The 19,755-nt window shown below is 45.0% G+C and overlaps 1 protein-coding gene across 2 annotated transcripts; it reads right to left on the bottom strand.

Moving 5' to 3' along the window:
- Positions 1–1,037: 1,037 nt before the first annotated feature.
- Positions 1,038–18,629, bottom strand: mrnip (MRN complex interacting protein). Of its 2 annotated transcripts, XM_080201275.1 has the most exons (7): positions 18,517–18,629; positions 12,568–12,627; positions 10,617–10,714; positions 7,934–8,003; positions 6,505–6,656; positions 6,118–6,217; positions 1,038–3,757 (listed from the first exon to the last, which is right to left on the bottom strand). In XM_080201275.1, exons 1-7 carry the CDS (start codon positions 18,574–18,576, stop codon positions 3,014–3,016), a joined length of 1,284 nt encoding a protein of 427 aa, XP_080057401.1. In that variant the 5' UTR covers positions 18,577–18,629; the 3' UTR covers positions 1,038–3,013. The 2 variants fall into 2 exon arrangements, with proteins under 2 accessions (XP_080057401.1, XP_080057402.1); XM_080201276.1 differs by lacking the exon at positions 6,118–6,217 and having other exon boundaries at positions 3,648–3,757.
- Between the last annotated feature and the right edge of the window lie 1,126 nt (positions 18,630–19,755).

Genomic DNA, 19,755 nt, shown 5'->3' on the forward strand with positions numbered 1-19,755 from the left:
TCTGGGAGTAGACAGGAAAACAGTAAAAAGTCTGACAACACCAGGTTTTAGTCCAACCAATTTATTTGATAATAGACTCACAAGCTTTCGGGTTAGTCCCTTCGTCAGGTCCCTTCACCTGACGAAGGGACTAACCCGAAAGCTTGAGTCTATTATCAAATAAATCAGTTGGACTAAAACCTGGTGTTGTCAGACTTTTTACTGTGTTTACGCCAGTCCAACGCCAGCATACCCACAAGTAGACAGGAACACAGAGGTCACAATCAGATCAGTCATGATGATGGAGCAGTTTCAGGGACAAATGGCTCATAATTTATATGTAACTGGATTAATCTGGCAAAGACAGTGGGCCATCTGTCATACTATTCTACCATCTCTGCAGCTGCTCATGAGTCAGTTCCAGCTTGAGAATCCTGCGCCAACTCCCAGTTCAGTGTCAACACTTTTAAAAACCCATGAAATGGCACATCCTGGAGCTTGTGCTTCATAATAGACTTTAACAGAATGCCAGCCACTAATTTAGAGCATATGATGGTCCTGGGCAAAATCAAATAGGGACACAACACAAAAGCAAGGAACATCACACTAAACCTTTACAAATCACTGATTAATCCAAGTCTGAACACCACATTTGCAGAAGGGCATCCAATGATCACAAAAATGGATGAGAGACCTGAGACCTTCAAGAGCATAAGGGAGCTGGTAGGGGCAGGTACAGGAATGGGTCAATAATGAGGTCACTGTTCTAAAATAGGCAAAAGAACTAAAGGGTAAATGGGAGCAATTTCTACCAACAAAATGCACATATTCAGATGGGGGGAGGTGGGATTCTCTTACCCTGCCACACTAATTTTCCAGTGCAATGGGATGGGAGAGTCTTGTGGCTGGACATGCGTAGGATTTGTGCATGCATTCCTGCCATGCAAGCAGCACCAAATTTTCAGCGCCATCAGATCTGTGCTAGAAACCAGCAGGAAACTCATTAAAATTAGATGTAAATAAAAATTTTAATGTAATTAGATGGTCCAGGACTGAATTCTCCAGGCCCACTAGTCTCTCCCACCCTGCCAGACTATTTCACTCTAGTGGGGTTTAAAGTAGCTCACCTCTTTTGGAGAGCTACTTTAAACACTATGTTGCACAGAGTGAGAGATTCTAGTCTGAACTCCCACTGAAAAAACCTCTGTGAGCTCGTTTAGTTTTCCTGTGAATTGAACACCTTCAATTTTTCTGGGAGCTATCCATCCGTGGTCTGGAAGGTATTTCCTGAGTGCAGGGTGGCAAACAGACTCAAATGTATCTTTCAAAAGGCACATATCAGACCTGTATTTGAAGACAGCTAATTTAACTAGGGGTGGAATTAAATTGGACAGTTCTGTCAAAGGATTAGCACTGGTACAATGGGCCAAATGAGCTCCTGTGCAAAAGCTACATCTGTCTGCCTGGTTTTGTTTTCACTTTCCTCAATTTTAAGGACTACACCCTAAGGAAGGAAAGCCAGTCACACCTAGAAATACTTTAAAATAATTTTACAGATTACTCAACATGTGTACCTTTCCCTCCCCAAATTAAACCATCCCTTAACATTTGAACAGAACCAAATTTTTAAAACTCAGAACTTTCAATTCAGCATCTTTCACAGCCTAGGGATGCTCCGAAGCACTTTCCACCCAAACAAATTAGGTTTTATTTGTGGTCCGATGACATTTGTAGAAAATGCAGTAGTCAATTTGCATACAGAAAACTCCCACATGCAGTAACAAGGTAATAATGTTTTAGTCATGTTGACAAATAAATATCAGCCCAGGGAGAACCTGAACACATTCTGAAACAGTGTCATGCGATCTTTTACATTCCGCTGAGAGGACAGATGGGACCTCTGTTTAACATGGCATCAGAAAGATGCTAAAGTTAAAGTTTGTTTATTAGTCACAAGTAGGCTTACATTAACACTGTAATGAAGTTACTGTGAAAATCCCCTAGTCGCTACACTCATGCCTGTTTGGGTACACTAAGGGAGAATTTAGCATGGCCAATGCATCTAATCAACACGTCTTTTGGATTGTGGGAGGAAACCACAGCACCTGGTGGAAACCTATGCAGACACAGGGAGAACATATAAACTCCGCAAAGACAGTGACCCACGCCAGGAACTGAACGCAGGTCCTTGGCACTGTGAGGCAGCAGTGCTAACCACTGTGCCACCATATATCTCCAATTGCAGTACTGAGGACCTTTTGGGAGTGTCAGCTGGATTATGCACTCATGTTTCCAGAGTGGGACCTGAACCTACAATGCTCTAACTCGAAGGTATGGGTGGTACTCACTGACACATGGTCTACATACCCACAATCTATTCCCAGCAACAAGCTACACTTTTGAATCAATCTCCCATTTTACCAACTACATTACCCCAGATCTGCTCCCTGATTTGTTAAAACTCTTCTGTCCTCATCGCTGGACAAAATGATGAATTGGAAATGAATCTGATCTAATTTCAAGGCTGGGGGCAACAGAAGTGGCTTTTTTTTTTCCCCCTGCAACCAAAAGTTGTAAACTGAATGCCTGTCTCACCACCCAAAGTAACAGCAATGCCAAAAATTGTTGATACTTAAATCACCAATGTCGTTCAAACCAGCAAAGTGGTATGGCTGATCCCTGTCCTCAACTAGTTCTTTCAGAGTTGCAACCAACTAACTATAACCAGAACCAACATAAATCTTTTGTCTCTGGTTACAATTTGAGCACATGCCAGTAATTCTATAGAAGCAAGCATTCTAGTAGCTGGGAAAGGTGGGAAGGAATGACTACTACTCAAATTCTCAACTGCTGCTGTTTTACACAAGCACTGTCTGAAATAATCCTTCCATCCACCTTTAATTTGAAGAAGACCTTTGAGATTAATGCCACAGTAAAAGTGCGCTGGTGGACTTAGAGGGAGTCTGTGAAAGAGTCACGCAGGGACGTCACAAGCTGGTGCTGGTTTGATGATGCATCATTGGGTGTCTCCATTTTACGTGTCACACAAATCATCAAAATCTTCATCGGTCTGAAAGAGTGACAGAAAAGAGCTGGGTTTGGTGTGTAATCTGGAGGCTGTACTGGGTATCCCGCAAGGTGAGGATTGATGGGCTGTTAGACAGAGTGGGTTCAAGGAAGACCCTGACTTTAGACTGTGCAAACCTCCAGGTGCACTACGTGTGGATGTAGGAATGGGGTTGTGTGGTGGGATACCTTCAGGCACACACACGCTACTGCTGGCTTTGTGAAGCTCAGGCAAGCCCGGCAGTGTCTTGGTTTCCTCAACAAGTTCCAGAGAAGTGGGTGCTTGAGTCACAATTCCCTTTGTGACACTTACACTTCCAGTGATAAGTGCTGAACCTGGCCAGCCGTTACTAGCAAATGCCAAACCTTCAGAAACAGAAGAACCATCGATATCTTTGCCTTGATCTTCGAGTACAAATTGTGTTGAGGGCTGGGTGCAAGGAGAATCCCTCTTCCAAGCTGGATGCCTCTCAATACCACTGGAGTCTGGATTGAAGAATTCATCGTTTTCTGTAGTGTGAGGTAGGAATCGATCCCACCGAGAGCCCTGACTCCTGGCTGAGAAAGTGGCTGTGGCAGGCTGCCTTTCATCTCTCAGCCCAGCTGTTGGCTTAGATTCTAATTGTGACCAGTTTAAAATATTGCTCCTTTTTGCATCTCCAGTCTCTGCATTCCTGTTTCTGCTCTCACTTGGTGTGGAATTCATACGCTTCTGGAACACAGAAAAATACCAGCGTAAATGTGTGAGAAGTTGAGAACAGTTTGGGTGATTGAGGTACTCTAGCTCTCCCATCGAAACTATCCACTTTTCCACCCACACCGTTCATCAAAGGCCATATTGCTGGTACTCTAACTCGATCACCATAGCACCCAGCTATGAACATATGATTGATGATCAAGTCACAGGCAGACAAACAAAGCTAACATATTATACATTTCAATAGCATCTTTCATGATTTCAGGACGTCCCAAAGCACTTTGCTATGTTCTGCCACCAAGCACCAGGAAGTGTGCTTGCAGGGCAGTCATTCTTGAAATAATGAAGGAAACTCAGTAGCCTATTCACTGACAGCAAGCTTCCATAAACAGCAAAGTCACCATTACCAGATATTCTGTTTTTTTGCTAAGTTGACTGAGAGATAAATATTAGCCAAGGCACTGGGGATAATTTCCAGGTTTTTCCTCATGCCATGGCGGCATGGCATCTTCTACAGCCACTCGAGAGAGCGGACAGACCCTCAGGTTAAGGCTCCAGATGAAAGACGGCACTCTGACGGTACAGCACTCCCTCAGTGTCCATGAAGAGTCAGCCTAGGTTCTGGAGTATGATAGAGTGCTACCCACTGATATCAGTTTCAAATATCAGTTTTTGAGTAAAACACAGAATCCAACCACTGGTTTCCAATAAATCTTTCATGAATTTAAATCAAAGTTTACTTTACAGGCGACGGTGCAGAGGGACCTCGGGGTCCTTGTGCATGAGTCGCAAAAACCCAGCTTGCAGGTGCAGGTGGTCAGGAAGGCGAATGGGATGCTGGCCTTCATAGCGAGGGGGATTGAATAGAAAAGTAGGGAGGTCTTGTTGCAGCTGTATAGGGCATTGGTGAGGCCGCAGCTGGAGTACTGTGTGCAGTTTTGGGCGCCGCACCTGCGCAAAGATATTTTGGCCTTGGAGGGAGTGCAGAGGAGGTTTACTAGGCTGATACCAGAGTTGAGGGGGTTGAGCTATGAGGAGAGGCTGAATAAACTAGGCTTGTACTCGTTAGAGTTTAGAAGAATGAGGGGAGATCTCATTGAGACGTATAAGATGATGAATGGGATGGATAGGATAGAGGAGGAGAGACTCTTCCCGCTCAAAAAAGACAGTAGGACTAGGGGGCACAGCCTCAAGATAAAAGGGGGGCGGTTTAGAACGGAGTTGAGGAGGAACTTCTTCACTCAAAGGGTGGTGAATCTCTGGAATTCTCTGCTCGTTGAAGTGGTGGAGGCTGCCTCGCTAAATATTTTTAAGACGCGGGTTGATGGGTTTTTGATAAGAGAGGGGATTAAGGGTTATGGGGAGAAAGCGGGAAAGTGGAACTGAGCAGCGACAGATCAGCCATGATCTTACTGAATGGCGGGGCAGGCTCGAAGGGCTAGATGGCCTACTCCTGCTCCTATTTCTTATGTTCTTATGTTGTTCCACCCTCAGCTTATTCAGAGTACTTTGGTTTTGATAATTTGATCATTAATGAGGCTCTCTAATTGGAGCATCAGAGACAATAAAATCAATCAGTCAGGGGTGAAGAAAGGAGGAATTTTTTTTTTACACAGAAGAATGGAATACTGTGTTACAAGGAGCATTTGAGGCAAAGACCATTGCATCTGTTAACAGGCAGTCTGTTTCCCCCAGTGGGGTAAGCTGCCTGTTCCCCGTTTGTGGGGAGCAGTTGTAAACCCCACTCCAGTGAACTACTCCTGGCAGGGAGATTGGGGAGGAGATGTTAGCGGGCCCGGAGACTTCAGTTCTGGGCGCACTGATGATACGCTAATGGGAATTTAAATATTGAAATCAGTTTCATGGAGCCCAGCGGGAAGCTGCAGAACGACCTCCCGTTGATGTCACCTGACCCACTGTGCTCCTACAGCAGTACAGTGGCCTGGGAGAATCGCCCACCCCCATGTCCTGTTTTTGGTTTGACTGACACCTGGAGCAACTGAACAGGAGCAACTGCTTTCAACAAATGTATACGTCAGGGGGTTTCCAGCAACACTCACCAGGCTTCTACTTGTTCGCGTCAGTTTGGCCAAGATCAAGCGTAATCTTTGATCCTACACTTGATAGAACTCAATGAGGTTACACTCAGGCTTCATTTGAAGCTATTTTTTAAAACACCATCTCAGCCTTTTAGCTCAGATGCAAATGAGATGCAGCACCGGAAGGGGTGCAATGCCTGCTCCGATCAGCTTGGATTACGTAGATCGAGTCCAAGACAGGAAACGGGGAGCCTGTCTTGTCAGCTTGGATGTCATGTCTCTCTGGTACGGACTTTGATTGGAAATAACTAAAAAAAAAATCAGTTAAACTCTCACCAGGTAACTTTTCATTTTCTGTTGGGAAGACTCCTTTGCATCACTATCAGTACAGTTATGTAGGTGCTTGGAATCATTGTATAATCCTCTTTTACGTTTCCTAAGAATGAAAAGAGAAAGTAATTCCAACACATTTTCCTCAACAACGTTTGAATTGACTGACTCTCAGCAGTGAAGGCACTGCAACCAGGTCAGCTCCCACCCTGTCAGCTTGCTGCATTGCTTCCGGAACAGGAACCTTAACTCCTCAAGCCACCTCCTATCCTAAGCAGTTTCCCCATCTCCTCCTCCAAGGTCAAACCAGGGGTTGGCCCAATCAACATGACTGAAAGGTGCAATATGCGGCCTAACAGAACTGTTACAGTATTCCACCTCGCAAAATCTGACCTTCGATCCCTGTTGGCATTCCTCACGCCTGCCTGGAAATGCTGGCGGTCCATGTACACAATCTCTCCATCTGCTCCCTCATCCTCTGAAACTTCTTCAACAGGCTTCTGGTCCAGATAAACACTCCAGCGGCTGCTGGCTGGCCTCTCAATCTGAATCAATAAGCAGCAAAGTTAAAAGAGCAACTTTAAATAATTGATCCATTTCCAAAATGAAGAAGATGTTGTCACTTTATAAAGCTTATTAGAAATAGGAACAGGAGTAGGCCCAACGAGCCTGCTCCGCCATTCAGTAAGGTTTTGTTTATTAATGGGACATGGGCGTCGCTGGCTGGCCAGCCAGCATTTATTGCCCATCCCTAGTTGCCCTTGAGAAGGTGGTGGTGAGCTGCCTTTTTGAACCGCTGCAGTCCACATGCTGTGGGTTGACCCACAATCTGGTAAGGAGCAAATTCCAGGATTTTGACCAGTGACTGCAAAGGAACAGCAATATATTTCCAAGTCAGGATGATGAGTGGCTTGGAAGAAAACTTGCAGGTGATCGTGTTTTCAAGTATTTGCTGCCTTTGTCCTTCTAGATCCTGGCTGATTTGATTGTGATCTTAACTCCACCTTCTTGCCACCCCTCTCTCCCTTGTAGATCAAAAATCTGAGTACCCAGCCACCACCACTCTCTGGGAAGGAGAATTTCAAAGATTAATGAACCTATGAAGGAAGAAATTTCTCCTCGCTCTACTTTAAATGGGAGATCCTTATTGTGTCCCTGAGTTCTAGACTTCCCCACGAGCAGAAACATCTCTCAGCATCTACCCTTTCGAAACCCCTCTCGACTTTCAGTAATGTCATTTCTCTTTTGGAATTCCTGTAAATTCCAATGTGTATGGCCCAAGCTGCTTGCCGGGAGTAATCCAGGAGTCCAGGCTAATGTTCTATAGTCATGGGTAGCAGCAGCTGTTGGAATTTAAGTTAATTAATATGGAATGTAAAGCTAGTCACAATAATGGTCACCATGACCAAGGGTTGCCATAAAAACCCATCTGGTTCTCTACTGTTCCTTATGGAAGGAAATCTGCCGTCCTTATCTTCCTTGGTCTGGCCTACATGCAACTCCAGACTCTTAACTGCCCTCTGAAATGAGCAAGCCACTTAGTTCAAGGGCAATGAAGGATAAGCCACAAATGTTTGCCTTTCCACTAACACCATACCCGATGAAAAACAACTCTTCCTAATTGAATGCAGTATAACTAAGTGTTACAGTTTTACCAGCTGAAATATTGATTGTCAGTCAAAAATCATCTCTAACTGATATTCAAGTGTTAGACACCCAGCATAACTTGGGAATGGGTCTGGCAAAACTCCATTATCACCTTTAATCCATTAAGGTGGAGATTTAATGATTTTAGCCTCCCCTCAGTTTTGATCTCTCTCACCTGGTCACTCGTTGTACAAAACCTTCCGGAATCGCAGCCAGTACTCGAAACCATTGGCTCCTCGATGGATCTGCCGTAGAACAGAAAAGAGAATCTCCACAACACAAGGCAGATGAGGTAGAAGCAAAGGTTACTAAGGGCTAGCAACCCAGAAGTATAAACCCAGCCAGAGGTTGTGAAATTGAATTCAGTAAATCTGGCAACAGAAAATGCTGGATAAACTCAACAAGCCTGGCGGCATCTGCGGACAGAGAAGTGGAGTTAACGTTTTGAGTCTGTATGACTTCTTCAGAGTCAGAGAAATCTGGTGATTTGTTTGATTGTACCAGATAAAACAAAAGCCACCAAATTACTTTAAAAATGCTACTGATCTTTAACTTTTTTTTATTCATTTAAGGAGTGTGGGCTTCTCTGGCTAGGAAAGCATTTATTGCCCATCCCTTACCTGCTACATTTACCCAGCCTAGTCCACATTCTCCTTTACTCTATAATCAGAGCGTTGATTATGGTTCCACAAGCTGAGAGGTCAATTAACAGGCAGGAATAGATTTAAAGTAAAAAGACATGAGGGTTGAAATTTTCAGGCCGCTCCTGTTGACGGGATCTTCCAGTGCACCAACTCTCCGCCGTAGGCTCTCTGGCAAAGGAGAATGTGAACATTGGGAAAACCTGCTGACAGCAATGGGACTGGAAGGTCCCGCCATCAGCCAATGGCAGGTTGGTCTAGTGAAACATGCCACCTGGATGGTGGGGGTGAAAATTCCTGCTGAGAAAAGATGTTCTGACCGGGAGGGGGAGGGCATCTGGAACTCTCTGCTCTAATTAGTGGTCACGGTGGAAACATTCAACACACTTAACAGGTACATAGATCTGCAGCTGAAGTAACCTATAAGACTACAGACCGGGTGCTGCAAAGTGGGATTAAAATGAGCAACTACTTTGTTGCCCCTCCTTTTTTTTTGCCAGCGCAGATATGATGGGCTGGATGGCCTCTTTCTGTGCTGTAACATTTCTATGGTTCTATAGTCAGGGTTCCTGGTCTCTCATGGTATTCACTGACCTTTGCTGGATTCCAATGCAGGTGGATAGTTGGTGGGGCCAGGGTCTGGCTGGACCAGTGGACCCAATTCCAGGCACCACACGTTACAAAGGGTGTGAAGGTATGGGAGAGAATGCAAGGGGAGATTTGCCAAGGTGATATCAGATCTGAGGGAGCCGAGTTTGTGGAGAGATTGGGTTTGTTCTCTCTAAAGCAAAGAAGGTTGAGGGGAGAGCCGATGGAGATGTTCAAAATTCTAAAGGTTTTTCATACAGTAAGTAAGGAGAAGCTGTTTCCTCTGGCAGTAGCCAGGGGTCACAGATTTAAAATAATTGCTGAAAGAAATGGAGTGGAAACGCGAAGAAATTTCTTCACACAGGCGGCTGTTAAGATGTGTTACCCGAGAGGCTGGCGGAATCTGATTCCACTGGAAATTTCAGAAGGCAATTGGATATGTTCTTGAAGACAATGGTGTAGCGGTAATGTCAGAGGACTAGTAATCCAGGGGCTAATGATCTGGGAACATGAGTTAAAATCCCACTGCGGCAGCTGGTGGAACTTAAATAATAAAATCTAGTACTGAAAGCGAGTTTCAGTAATGATGACCATGAAACCATTGTCGATTGTTGTAAAAACCCATCTGGTTCTCTAATGTCCTTTAGGGAAGAAAATCTGACATCCTTACCCCACCTGGGGCTCCTGATCTACAGCAATGTGGTTGGCTCTTAACCACCCTCTGAAATGTCCCAGCAATCCACTCAGTTCAAGGGTAATTAGGCTCCAGACTTGCCAGCAACACCCACATCCCATGAAATAATTAATAAATAAGATGGTTGCTTTGCTGGGTTAAGGGGAAAAGGCTGACGTACGGAATCAACTGGGTAGCTCCTTTAAAGAGCTGGGGGTATACAACGTGCTGAATGGCTCCTTCTGTACTCTATAATTCTATTCTGGTTTGCACCAATTTTAACTAAAACAAGGGAGGTGACGGCCTAATAGTATTGATGCCGGACTATTAATCCAGAAACTCAGCTAATGTTCTGGGGACCCGGGTTCAAATCCTGCCACGGCAGATGGTGGAATTCAAACTTAATAAAAAAATATCTGGAATTAAGAATCTACCAATGACCATTGTTGAAAAAAATCTATCTGGTTCACAAACATCTTTTAGGGAAGGAAATCTGCCTTCCTTACCTGGTCGGCCTACACGTGACTCCAGAACCACAGCAATGTGGTTGACTCTCAGCTGCCCTCCAAGGACAACTTGGGATGGGCAATAAATGCTGGCCAGCCAGTGAGGCCCATATTAAATGAATGAATAAAAACAAACCCAGGAATTAGGATTGCCAATCAATATTCCCACTTGGCTCCGGTTAATTACAAGACGGCAGATGAGAACTGCTCTGACACAGGTTGTTGTGATCTGGAATGCGCTGCCTGAAGCAGATTTAGTAGCAACTTTCAAAGGGTAGCTGAATTATATATACTTGAGAAATAAATATTTGAAAGGGGATAGGGAAGAATGAAAGTAATTAGATAGCTTCTGAAGTGCCTCCGCAGTGCGGTGGTTTGAATGCCACCATTGTATTATCAATGGATTATTTAATTAACCCAGAGGACAGATGGAAAAGAATGAGAGGTTACCGAGCAGCAGCTTCCATCGCCTGCATCCTCTCCCCCTGCAGCATGTTCAGCTTCTGTACGTGTCTTCGACAGTCTGCTCCCGAGCCCTGGCCATATATCTGGGGAAATTGTCACATCAAATCATTAAGCATGAGGAAAAAAGAAAGATGGGGAGACAGAGAGACAAACTGCATCTATACAGCACCTTTCATGATTGCAGGCAGCCCAAAACATCACAACAAATGAAGTACAGTCATTGTTGTAATGTAGGAAATACAGCAGCCAATTTGCACACAAGCTCTCACAAACAGCAATGAGATAAGCCAGCAGATAATTTGCTTTTAGCGATGCTGACTGAATTGTGGATATTGTCCAGGATGATGAGAAGTCTCACTACACCAGGTTAAACTCCAACTGGTTTATTTGGTAGCAAACGCCACTAGCTTTCGGAGCACTGCTCCTTTGTCAGGTGAGCTCACTTCTTACTGTGTTTACCCCAGTCCAACGCCAGCATCTTTGCATATTGTCCAGGACACCAGGAAGAACTCTCCCGCTCTTCTTGGAACAGCATCATGGAATGTTTTACAACGAGGAGGCAGGGTCTTGATATAATGTCTGTATCTGAAAGTAGGCACTTCCCTCGTACCACATCAGCCTAGATTTTATGTTGGATCTTTGAAGTTAGACTTGGAACTACAGTCAACTGAGTCAGAGCAAGAATTGTAGAATCCTACAGTGCAGAAGGTGACCATTCAGCCCATTAAGTATACACCTTCCACAATCCCACCCAGGCCCTATCTCCATGCATTTACCTTAGCTAGTCCCCCTAACACTAAGGGGCAATTTATCATGGCCAATCCACCTAGCCTGCACATCTTTGGATTGTGGGAAGAAAACAGAGCACTTGGAGGAAACCCACACAGATATGGGGAGAACGTGCAGACTCTGCACAGACAGTGACCCAAGCCGGGAATCGAACCTGGGTCCCTGGGTCTATGAGGTAGCAGTGCTAACCACTGTGCCACCGTGCTGCGATGAGAGAATGTCATCCATTGAGCCACAGCTGACAGAGATGTTAGCACTTTATCATATCATTCCATTAACTATATAATTACATTTGTGATGAGTACATTTGGAATAAGGGGCAACGGTTTAAAATACATCTCAGATACACAGATTAGTGCAGTCCCCATTTGGAAGATGGGCTTCTTTTTCACCATTTGCATTAGTTGCCTGGCTTCTTAGCTGTTGGAGAAATGCTGAAAGATCATTACATCACAGGTGTGCTGTGTACATCTGTCTTTCCCTTTCACACCTATTAATTATATCACATTCAATAAAATGACATGTTGAGGGACTTCAGTTATGTAGAGGCTGGAGAAGCTTAGATGGTTTTGCTTAGAGCAGACAAGGTTAAGGGGAGATTTAAGAGGAGTGTTCAAAATCATCTAGGCTTGATAAAGTAAGAAAAACTGTTGTCAGAGGGAGGAACTGTTTCCAGCAGCAAGAGGGTGGGTAACTACAGGAGACAGAAGTAATATAATTGGCAAAAGAACCAGAGGAATGAGGGAGTCTTTTTCAATTGTGGGACATGGCCTTCGTTGGTTGGCCAGCATTTATTGCCCAACCCAGGACACTTCCTGAAATGGTGATCGAAACAGTCCATGGTGACATATAAAAGGGACTTAGATACATATTGAAAGTTAAAATGTGCAGGGCTACGGAGAAAGAGCAGGGCACTGGGACTAAATGGATAGACTTTTCAAAGAGCCAGCACAGGCATGATAGGTTGAATGGCCTTCCCCAATGCAAGGAGATTCTAATAGTCAGTCCAAAAGTCTAACCCGCCATTTTGTTACTGGAGCTCTCCCCTTCCCCTAGGCTATTCACTAACAGTGGCTTACACAACCTCTCTGATTCAGTGAAGGTTCTTCCTGCTCTCTGTGACTCAGAGTTACACCAGCATCCTCACCTTCAGCACTGACTGTTTCTCTCCACACAATTTGCAGTTCCACTTCTTGCTCTTCTTAACCTAAAGTAGAAAATACCAATGAAAAGATCTCAGTCAAGGGTGCATTAAGCAAGAACAATTCAGGACGATGGAAGCAGATTCAATGGGACTGGGTAAATACATGAAACAGAAACTTTGCAAGACCACAGGGTAAGAAAAGGGGGAGTGGGGCTAATTGAATCCTGGCATAGGCATTATGGGCTGAATAGCCTCCTACTGCTGTGATATTCTGGGATCAATATCAGTAGTTTCCTGATACTCACACCTGTCACTCAGAGATATTTCCCTCCAGACCATTCGATTGGCCCATGGTTGATCAGAAAATTATACTTTTCGCCCACCTCTTAATTTAATCAAAAAAGTACCAATTCCAGATTTCCACTTTCTTTTACATTAAGTGCTTTCTGAATTTACTCCTGAACAGCCCAGCTCGATCGTATGTTAAGACATCACGTCACAGCACCAGGAACTTGGGTTCGATTGCTGGCTTGGGTCACTGTCTGTGCGGAGTCTTCGTGTTTGCCCTGTGTCTGCATGGGTTTCCTCCGGTTGCTCCCCACAGTCCCAAAGACTTACTGGTTGGAAGCACTGGCTGTGCTAAATTCTCCCTTGGTGTACCCGAACAGGCGCTGGAGTGTGGCAACTAGGGAATTTTCACAGTAACTTCATCGCACTGTTAATGTAAGCTCACTTGTGACACTAATAAATAACCTTTAAAAAACTTAAAACCTTTTGTGTCTGCAACTGGATCCAACGACCTTACACAAACATCAGTAGTGTAATTTCAATCAATGGATTCCTGTTTGTGTTGCACTATAGCTGTTGCTGAGTTCATCAGGAAGGATTTGGGCCTAAGAGTGACAACCTCAAGTTTCAGAGGCGCTCAGGTCAAAGCCACCCTGCACATGGATGATGCTGCTGTCTTCTGCTTGCACCTGCTGTCAGTGTAGAGGCCTCACATCTGTGACCAGTTTGAATTGGCCACATGAGCCAAGGTAATCCATGGTAAGAATGAGGCCATGTTCTTTGAGAACTGGGCTGATCGATCCTTTGGGGCCTTCACTGTCAGATCTGATTACCTGAAAGTGCTGTGGATATGATTTGGAAATGCCGGGACGTGAGCCAAAAACTTGGAGGAGCATGTTGCCAAGGTGAGGCAGAAACTGAGCATGTAGGAATGACGTTCCCTCTCAATTATGCATAAGAACCTGATCCTCAGGTATGAAGTGTTCTTGGTGTTAATGTACGTGGTGCAGGTGTGGTTAATAACCTGATCCTATGCAGCGGTGATCACCAGTGCCATCTTCTATTTCAAAGATGGATCATGTCTGCAGGGACACCATGTACAAATCTCTGGATCAAGGAGCGTGAAATGTACCCAACACTCCCCTCATCCAGATGGCCACTTCTGTGTGCAGCTGCATCACGCTGTGTGTAGGTCCTCGGTATGCAAACACAAAGTGTCACTAACTACTGAGGATCCACCTATTCCCAGTATTGTGAAAGATGGATCGGGCTACCTTGCCGCGGAACGCTCCAAGTAGTTGAATCGTCCCTTATCACCTGTCCCTCGTGGAAAACTTTCTTCAGAAAAACACCTTTGGTCACAACTCCATCAAGCAAAGGTCTGCACGCACCATCCTCGAGGTCCTGAGGGAAAAGGAGGCGTTGGGTCATGCTGGAATGGCTCCCTGAGCAGAATGCCTATCACCAGCGCTTTCAAACAAGCACCAACACCTAACTTGACTAATGGTGAGAAGGACAATCCCCGTCAGATCCTTCATGCCAGCCTGGAATCTCAGCTCCACTGCACACTGCCCTCGAAATAGATGTAGTGGTAGAGATGGTCACACAGCTCTTTGAGGAATGTGCCTTTGCAAAGAAGGTCTAAAGAGAAGTGAGGTGGTTTTAGTTGAGCTTCATCCTGAGCAACTCTGCAACTCAGGATTCTTGTGCGCTAAGAGTTGCTCCCAGAAACGTGCAGAGACAAATGCCAACTGCTGTCTGAGGATCATCAACTTGATGAAGGGGTTCTTTGGTCTGCCCAAAACTGATCTCCCAGCACAAAGAATTGTCCTTGACTGAGTGTTGCAGACTGGCACATTCCAGGACTACGTGCTGAGGGATACACTCAAGCTCAGGGCAGCCACCAGCAAGGCACCACGGGGAACAGCCGGTACATAAAGTCTTGCAGCCAATATAAACTGAGGGGCTGAAAACAGTGTAGTAGCTTTGCTTAATCCTTGCTGAACGTATGCAATTGAAAGATCAACATGTCCGATGTATACAATCTGAGCATCATTGTATTCTCTGTAATAAATATATTGGAATGTTTGTAACATTCTCATTGCTTCTTGAAGCATCTCAAAAGTGCATTTTGATCTCTGTAGAGAATGTGAATATCATTGCACTTTGTTACAAATTTAAAATGTTTTATGTTTCAGCTATTTTATAAATAAAATATATTATCGGGGGAAAAAAAATCCACTTTCTCTACACTACCAAATCTTTCTACACGTTAAACACCCCTCAGTTAGGTCATTTTTCAACCATCTGAAAACTTTAATACGGAGGAACCAGCCTCTGGAATTTAACCATCTAAGTCCTGGTAACATTCTACAGGATCCGCAGTGCTCTGCCTCCTCCTCAATATATCCATCTTGAGGTGCAGTACCCAGAACTGAATGACATATTCTAGATGAAGTTTCATCAGAACACTATACAACTGAAACATCACTACCTTCAAGAGCATTCGAGTCTCTCAAAATAAAGATCGACATTCCATTAGCTTTAAAAAAAATCTTTAATATCTGTCCATTAGATGTGTACACCGAAAACAGAAAATGCTGAAAATACTCAGCAGGACAGGCAACATCTATGGAGAGAAAATAAGAGTTAATGTTTCATCGCAGACAACTTCTAACAGAACAGGGCGGCATGGTGGCATTGCTGCCTCTCAGCGTCAGGGACGCGAGTTCGATTCCCGACTTGGGTCACTGCCTATGTGGAGTTTGCACATTCCCCCCATGTCTACGTGGGTTTCCTCTGGGTGCTCTGGTTTCTCACACAATCCAAAGATGTGCAGGTTAGGTTGATTGGTCATGTTAAATTGCTCCTTAGAGTCCCAGGATGCTTAGGTTAGAGGGATTAGCAGGGTCAGCGTGAGGGGTTATGGGGACAGGGCCTGGGTAGGATAGTTGTTGGTGCAGACTTGATGGGCCGAATGGCCTCCTCCTGCTCTGCAGCGTTTCTATTTTTACGAGAACTCTTCCACTCAGAGTTCTGATGAAAGATCAGACATAACATGTTAACTCTATTGTTCTTGCCACAGAGGCTGCTTAACCTGCTGAGTATTTCCAGCATTTTCTGTTTTTACTTTATATTCCATTGTGACTCCTCGCTCTGCAACGTACTGCACCCTTAACTCTGCCAACTTGAATAAATTAACTATTCCTTCATCCATTATTAGTAAATGTGAAAAGCTGAGGCTCCAGTACAGCTCCCCGCTAATCACATTGTATCAATTAGAGTCACTTCATCCTTACTCTCTGTCTCCAAGCTGACAACCACTTAGTAATTGGAGGACTGTGACACAGTTTTAAAATATTTAAGATATGATCACATTGTTCCAAAGGTCTTTGTGTCATATTATTTAAGCCCCGCAAGTGATGATCAATTTTTAGAGCTTATTTCTGCCAAAGAAAGCTATAATTATTTCCCCAGGCACAGACTGACAACGATGTGCACCCAGAGAAGGCAGATCGAGAACAGACGAGGAGTTTGTTCTGTGCCCAGGCTATGTGGCAAGACAACATAGAGGGAGAAAAGGTAATAAGATGAGAACTGATTACATTACAATGAACTTCTACCAAACTGATACAATATATTAAGAAACACTTCTATTTGTCCTTTGACCTTATCACAATCCTTGAACTCTCTCCCTAACAACATTATGTGTCAACATCAGATTAACTGCAGACATTTAAGACAGCTCACCACCATCCCCTTAAAGGGAAACTTGAGATACCAGCCTTGTGAGCAGTGTCCACATTCTGAGAATTAATTTTTAAAAGCTCTTCTGAATTAAAGTTAATGACAAATGTTGAGATTTTGTTTTCTTACTCAATGAGTTGTGCTCTGATTTTTTTTTTCCATTTTTCATTCATGGCATCACTGGTAAGGCCAGTCCTAACTGCCCTCGAGCTAAGCAGTTTGTTAGTAGGCCACTGCAGAGGACAGTTAAGAGACAAGCACATTGCTTTGGATCTGGAGTCACAGGAAGGCCAGACCAAGTAAGGATGGCAGAGACCTTCTCTAAAAAATACCAGAGAGTCAGATTTTACAACAATCAACAACAGTCACCAATACTGAAATCAGCTTTAATAACTGACAGTGGTTAGCACTGCTTCCAGGACTTGGGTTCAATTCAGGCCTTGGGTGACTGTTTGAGTGGAGTTTGTACATTCTTCCCATTTCTGCATGGGTTTTCTCCAGGTGCTCCAGTTTCCTCCAACAGTCCAAAGATGTGCAGGTTAGGTGGAATGGCAATGCTAAATTCTTCCACAGTGTCCCAAGATTTATAGATTAGATGGATTAGCCATGGTAAATTGAGGGGGTAGGGCGGGGAAAGGACCTGGATAAGATATTCTGTTAGGGTCAGTGCACAATTGATGGACTGAATAGCCTCTTCTGTAAGGATTCTAAGAATCTAAATTTTACCAGCTGCGGTGCTGGAATGTGAACCCACGTTCTCAGAGCATTAGCCCAGGACTTTGGATGTCCAGTGACATTACCACTACATCATGCTTTTTCCCATACAGATTGCTTGAAACAGGTTCAATAGGGATTACAGTATTATATTCAGTCTCAGGTTCTGGGGCTAACTACTTAATACTTAGATAAGGAGACATTTCAATGAGGTTGTGCATCCATGGAATTTCTCCCCAGAGGGCTGTGGGTGTTCAGTTGACGAGTATTTTCAACACAAAAGGAATCAAGTGATATGGAGAAAGCTGAGAAAGTGTAGTTGCCTTACTAAAGGGTGGAGCAGCCTCAAGGGGAAATATGTGACCTACTCCTGTTTCTATTTATGTTTGTAAAACAGGAATTGCATTATTACTTGAAGCGGAAAATATTGCAAGGCTCTGCAGCAAGAGTAAAGCAGGCACAATGGGCTGAACTGTCTCTCCTCCATGTGATCAGATTTTCCCTTTCTACAAAGCAACATAAAACATGTCAAAAGTTACATGTTTATTTCAGATAAAAGCGAATCACTATGGATGCTGGAATCTGAAACCTAAAGAGAAAATGCTGGAAAAGCTCAGCATAGAAAATCCTTCCTATGCCTTTTAGTTTTGACAAAGAGTCGTCTGGACTCAGAATGTCAGCTCTTTTCTCTGCTTACAGATGCTGCCAGGCCTGCTGAGATTTTCCAACATTTTCTCTTTTGGTTACAAGTTTATTTATTAGTCACAAGTAAGGCTTACAGTAACACTGCAATGAAGTTACTGTGAAATTTCCCTAATCAGCCAATGTCATTAGTTCAGGTATTTCCCTTCAACATTGCTGCCCTGCATTCATAGCAACAGTTTGTCCAAGTACCTCAAATCCCCAAGGACTGGAATCTGAACCTTGAGTGAGTTTGCATGGGATAGGAGTCAAACAGGTCCTGTTATCATTAACAGAGCCAGTATTTCATAGTTAACTGTGACTACACTGGATGTGCAGCTAGGAAAGTTTGCAGCAGAGACAGGTTTTGATGAGGAAGTGACAGGATGGAGAGCCTGGTGAGGGACTGGGGGTGAGGAGAGAGGGAGTTGTAGTTGGGGGGGGGAGAGGGTTAGGCTGACGATAGGTTGGGGACTGAGGAGTTGTGACGCTGCAGGCTCCAGGCTCCCGCGCCTTCTTTACCTGCTGGACTTGGTACGTTTTACAGAAACTGCATCTCAGCGCCTGGAACTGCTGCGCCATTGCCCGGGCTTCTCTACCGCCGGGGCCTGGGTCTCACAGCGACCCCGCTGCTTCCCGCCAACCGCACTCACAGCGGCCTCTGCCGGCTGGAGGTCAAACACACAGCCTCTTCCCCCCCGCCCCCCCTCCCCCTCCCCCTCCCCCTCCCCCTCCCCCTCCCCCCCTCCCCCTCCCCCTCCCCCTCCCCCTCCCCCTCCCCCTCCGGCTGCATTGCCATCAAGCGGAGGGAGGTCTTCTCCACACATTGTCCGGAACCTGCACCACAGCCCCATCTGTGGGAGGGAGGGAGGTACTGCACACCAGCCATCAGTCCTCCACCCAGGTTGCTGCCCATCACAGAACCAAATCATAGAATCCCTACAGTGCAGGAGGGACCCATTTGACCCATCGAGTCTGCACCGACAACAATCCCACTCAGGCCCTATCCTTGTAGCCCCATGTATTTACCCTGCTAATCCCCTTCACACTAAGGGGCTAAATTAAGTGTCAAGGGTACTAGCAGGGTAAGAACATAAGAACATAAGAAATAGGAGCAGGAGTAGGCCATCTAGCCCTTCGAGCCTGCCCCGCCATTCAATAAGATCATGGCTGATCTGTCGTGGCTCAGTTCCACATTCCCGCCCTCTCCCCATAACCCTTAATCCTCTCTCATATCAAAAACCTATCAACCCGCGTCTTAAAAATATTTAGCGAGGCAGCCTCCACCACTTCAACGGGCAGAGAATTCCAGAGATTCACCACCCTTTGAGTGAAGAAGTTCCTCCTCAACTCCGTTCTAAACCGCCCCCCCCTTTATCTTGAGGCTGTGCCCCCTAGTCCTACTATCCTTTCTGAGCGGGAAGAGCCTCTCCACCTCTATCCTATCCATCCCATTCACCATCTTATACGTCTCAATGAGATCTCCCCTCATTCTTCTAAACTCTAACAAGTACAAGCCTAGTTTATTCAGCCTCTCCTCATAGCTCAACCCCCTCAACTCCAGCATCAGCCGAGTAAACCTCTGCTGCACTCCCTCCAAGGCCAAAATATCCTTGCGCAAGTACGGCGCCCAAAACTGCACACAGTACTCCAGCTGCGGCCTCACCAATGCCCTATACAGCTGCAGCAAGACCTCCCTACTTTTATATTCAATCCCCCTCACTATGAAGGCCAGCATCCCATTAGCCTTCCTGACCACCT

This window comes from Carcharhinus amblyrhynchos, chromosome 13, assembly GCF_965287045.1.
Source record: "Carcharhinus amblyrhynchos chromosome 13, sCarAmb.v2.hapA, whole genome shotgun sequence".
Lineage (NCBI taxonomy): Eukaryota > Metazoa > Chordata > Chondrichthyes > Carcharhiniformes > Carcharhinidae > Carcharhinus > Carcharhinus amblyrhynchos.

Coding starts and splice junctions, on each gene's coding strand:
- mrnip (XM_080201275.1), bottom strand. CDS start 18,576: ATGGCGCAGCAGTTCCAGGCGCTGAGATGCAGTTTCTGTAAAACGTAC. Junction 12,628..18,516: donor AAACGTACCAAGTCCAGCAG/GTAAAGAAGGCG, acceptor TTTCTACTTTAG/GTTAAGAAGAGCAAGAAGTG. Junction 8,004..10,616: donor GCGATGGAAGCTGCTGCTCG/GTAACCTCTCAT, acceptor GTTCTACGGCAG/ATCCATCGAGGAGCCAATGG.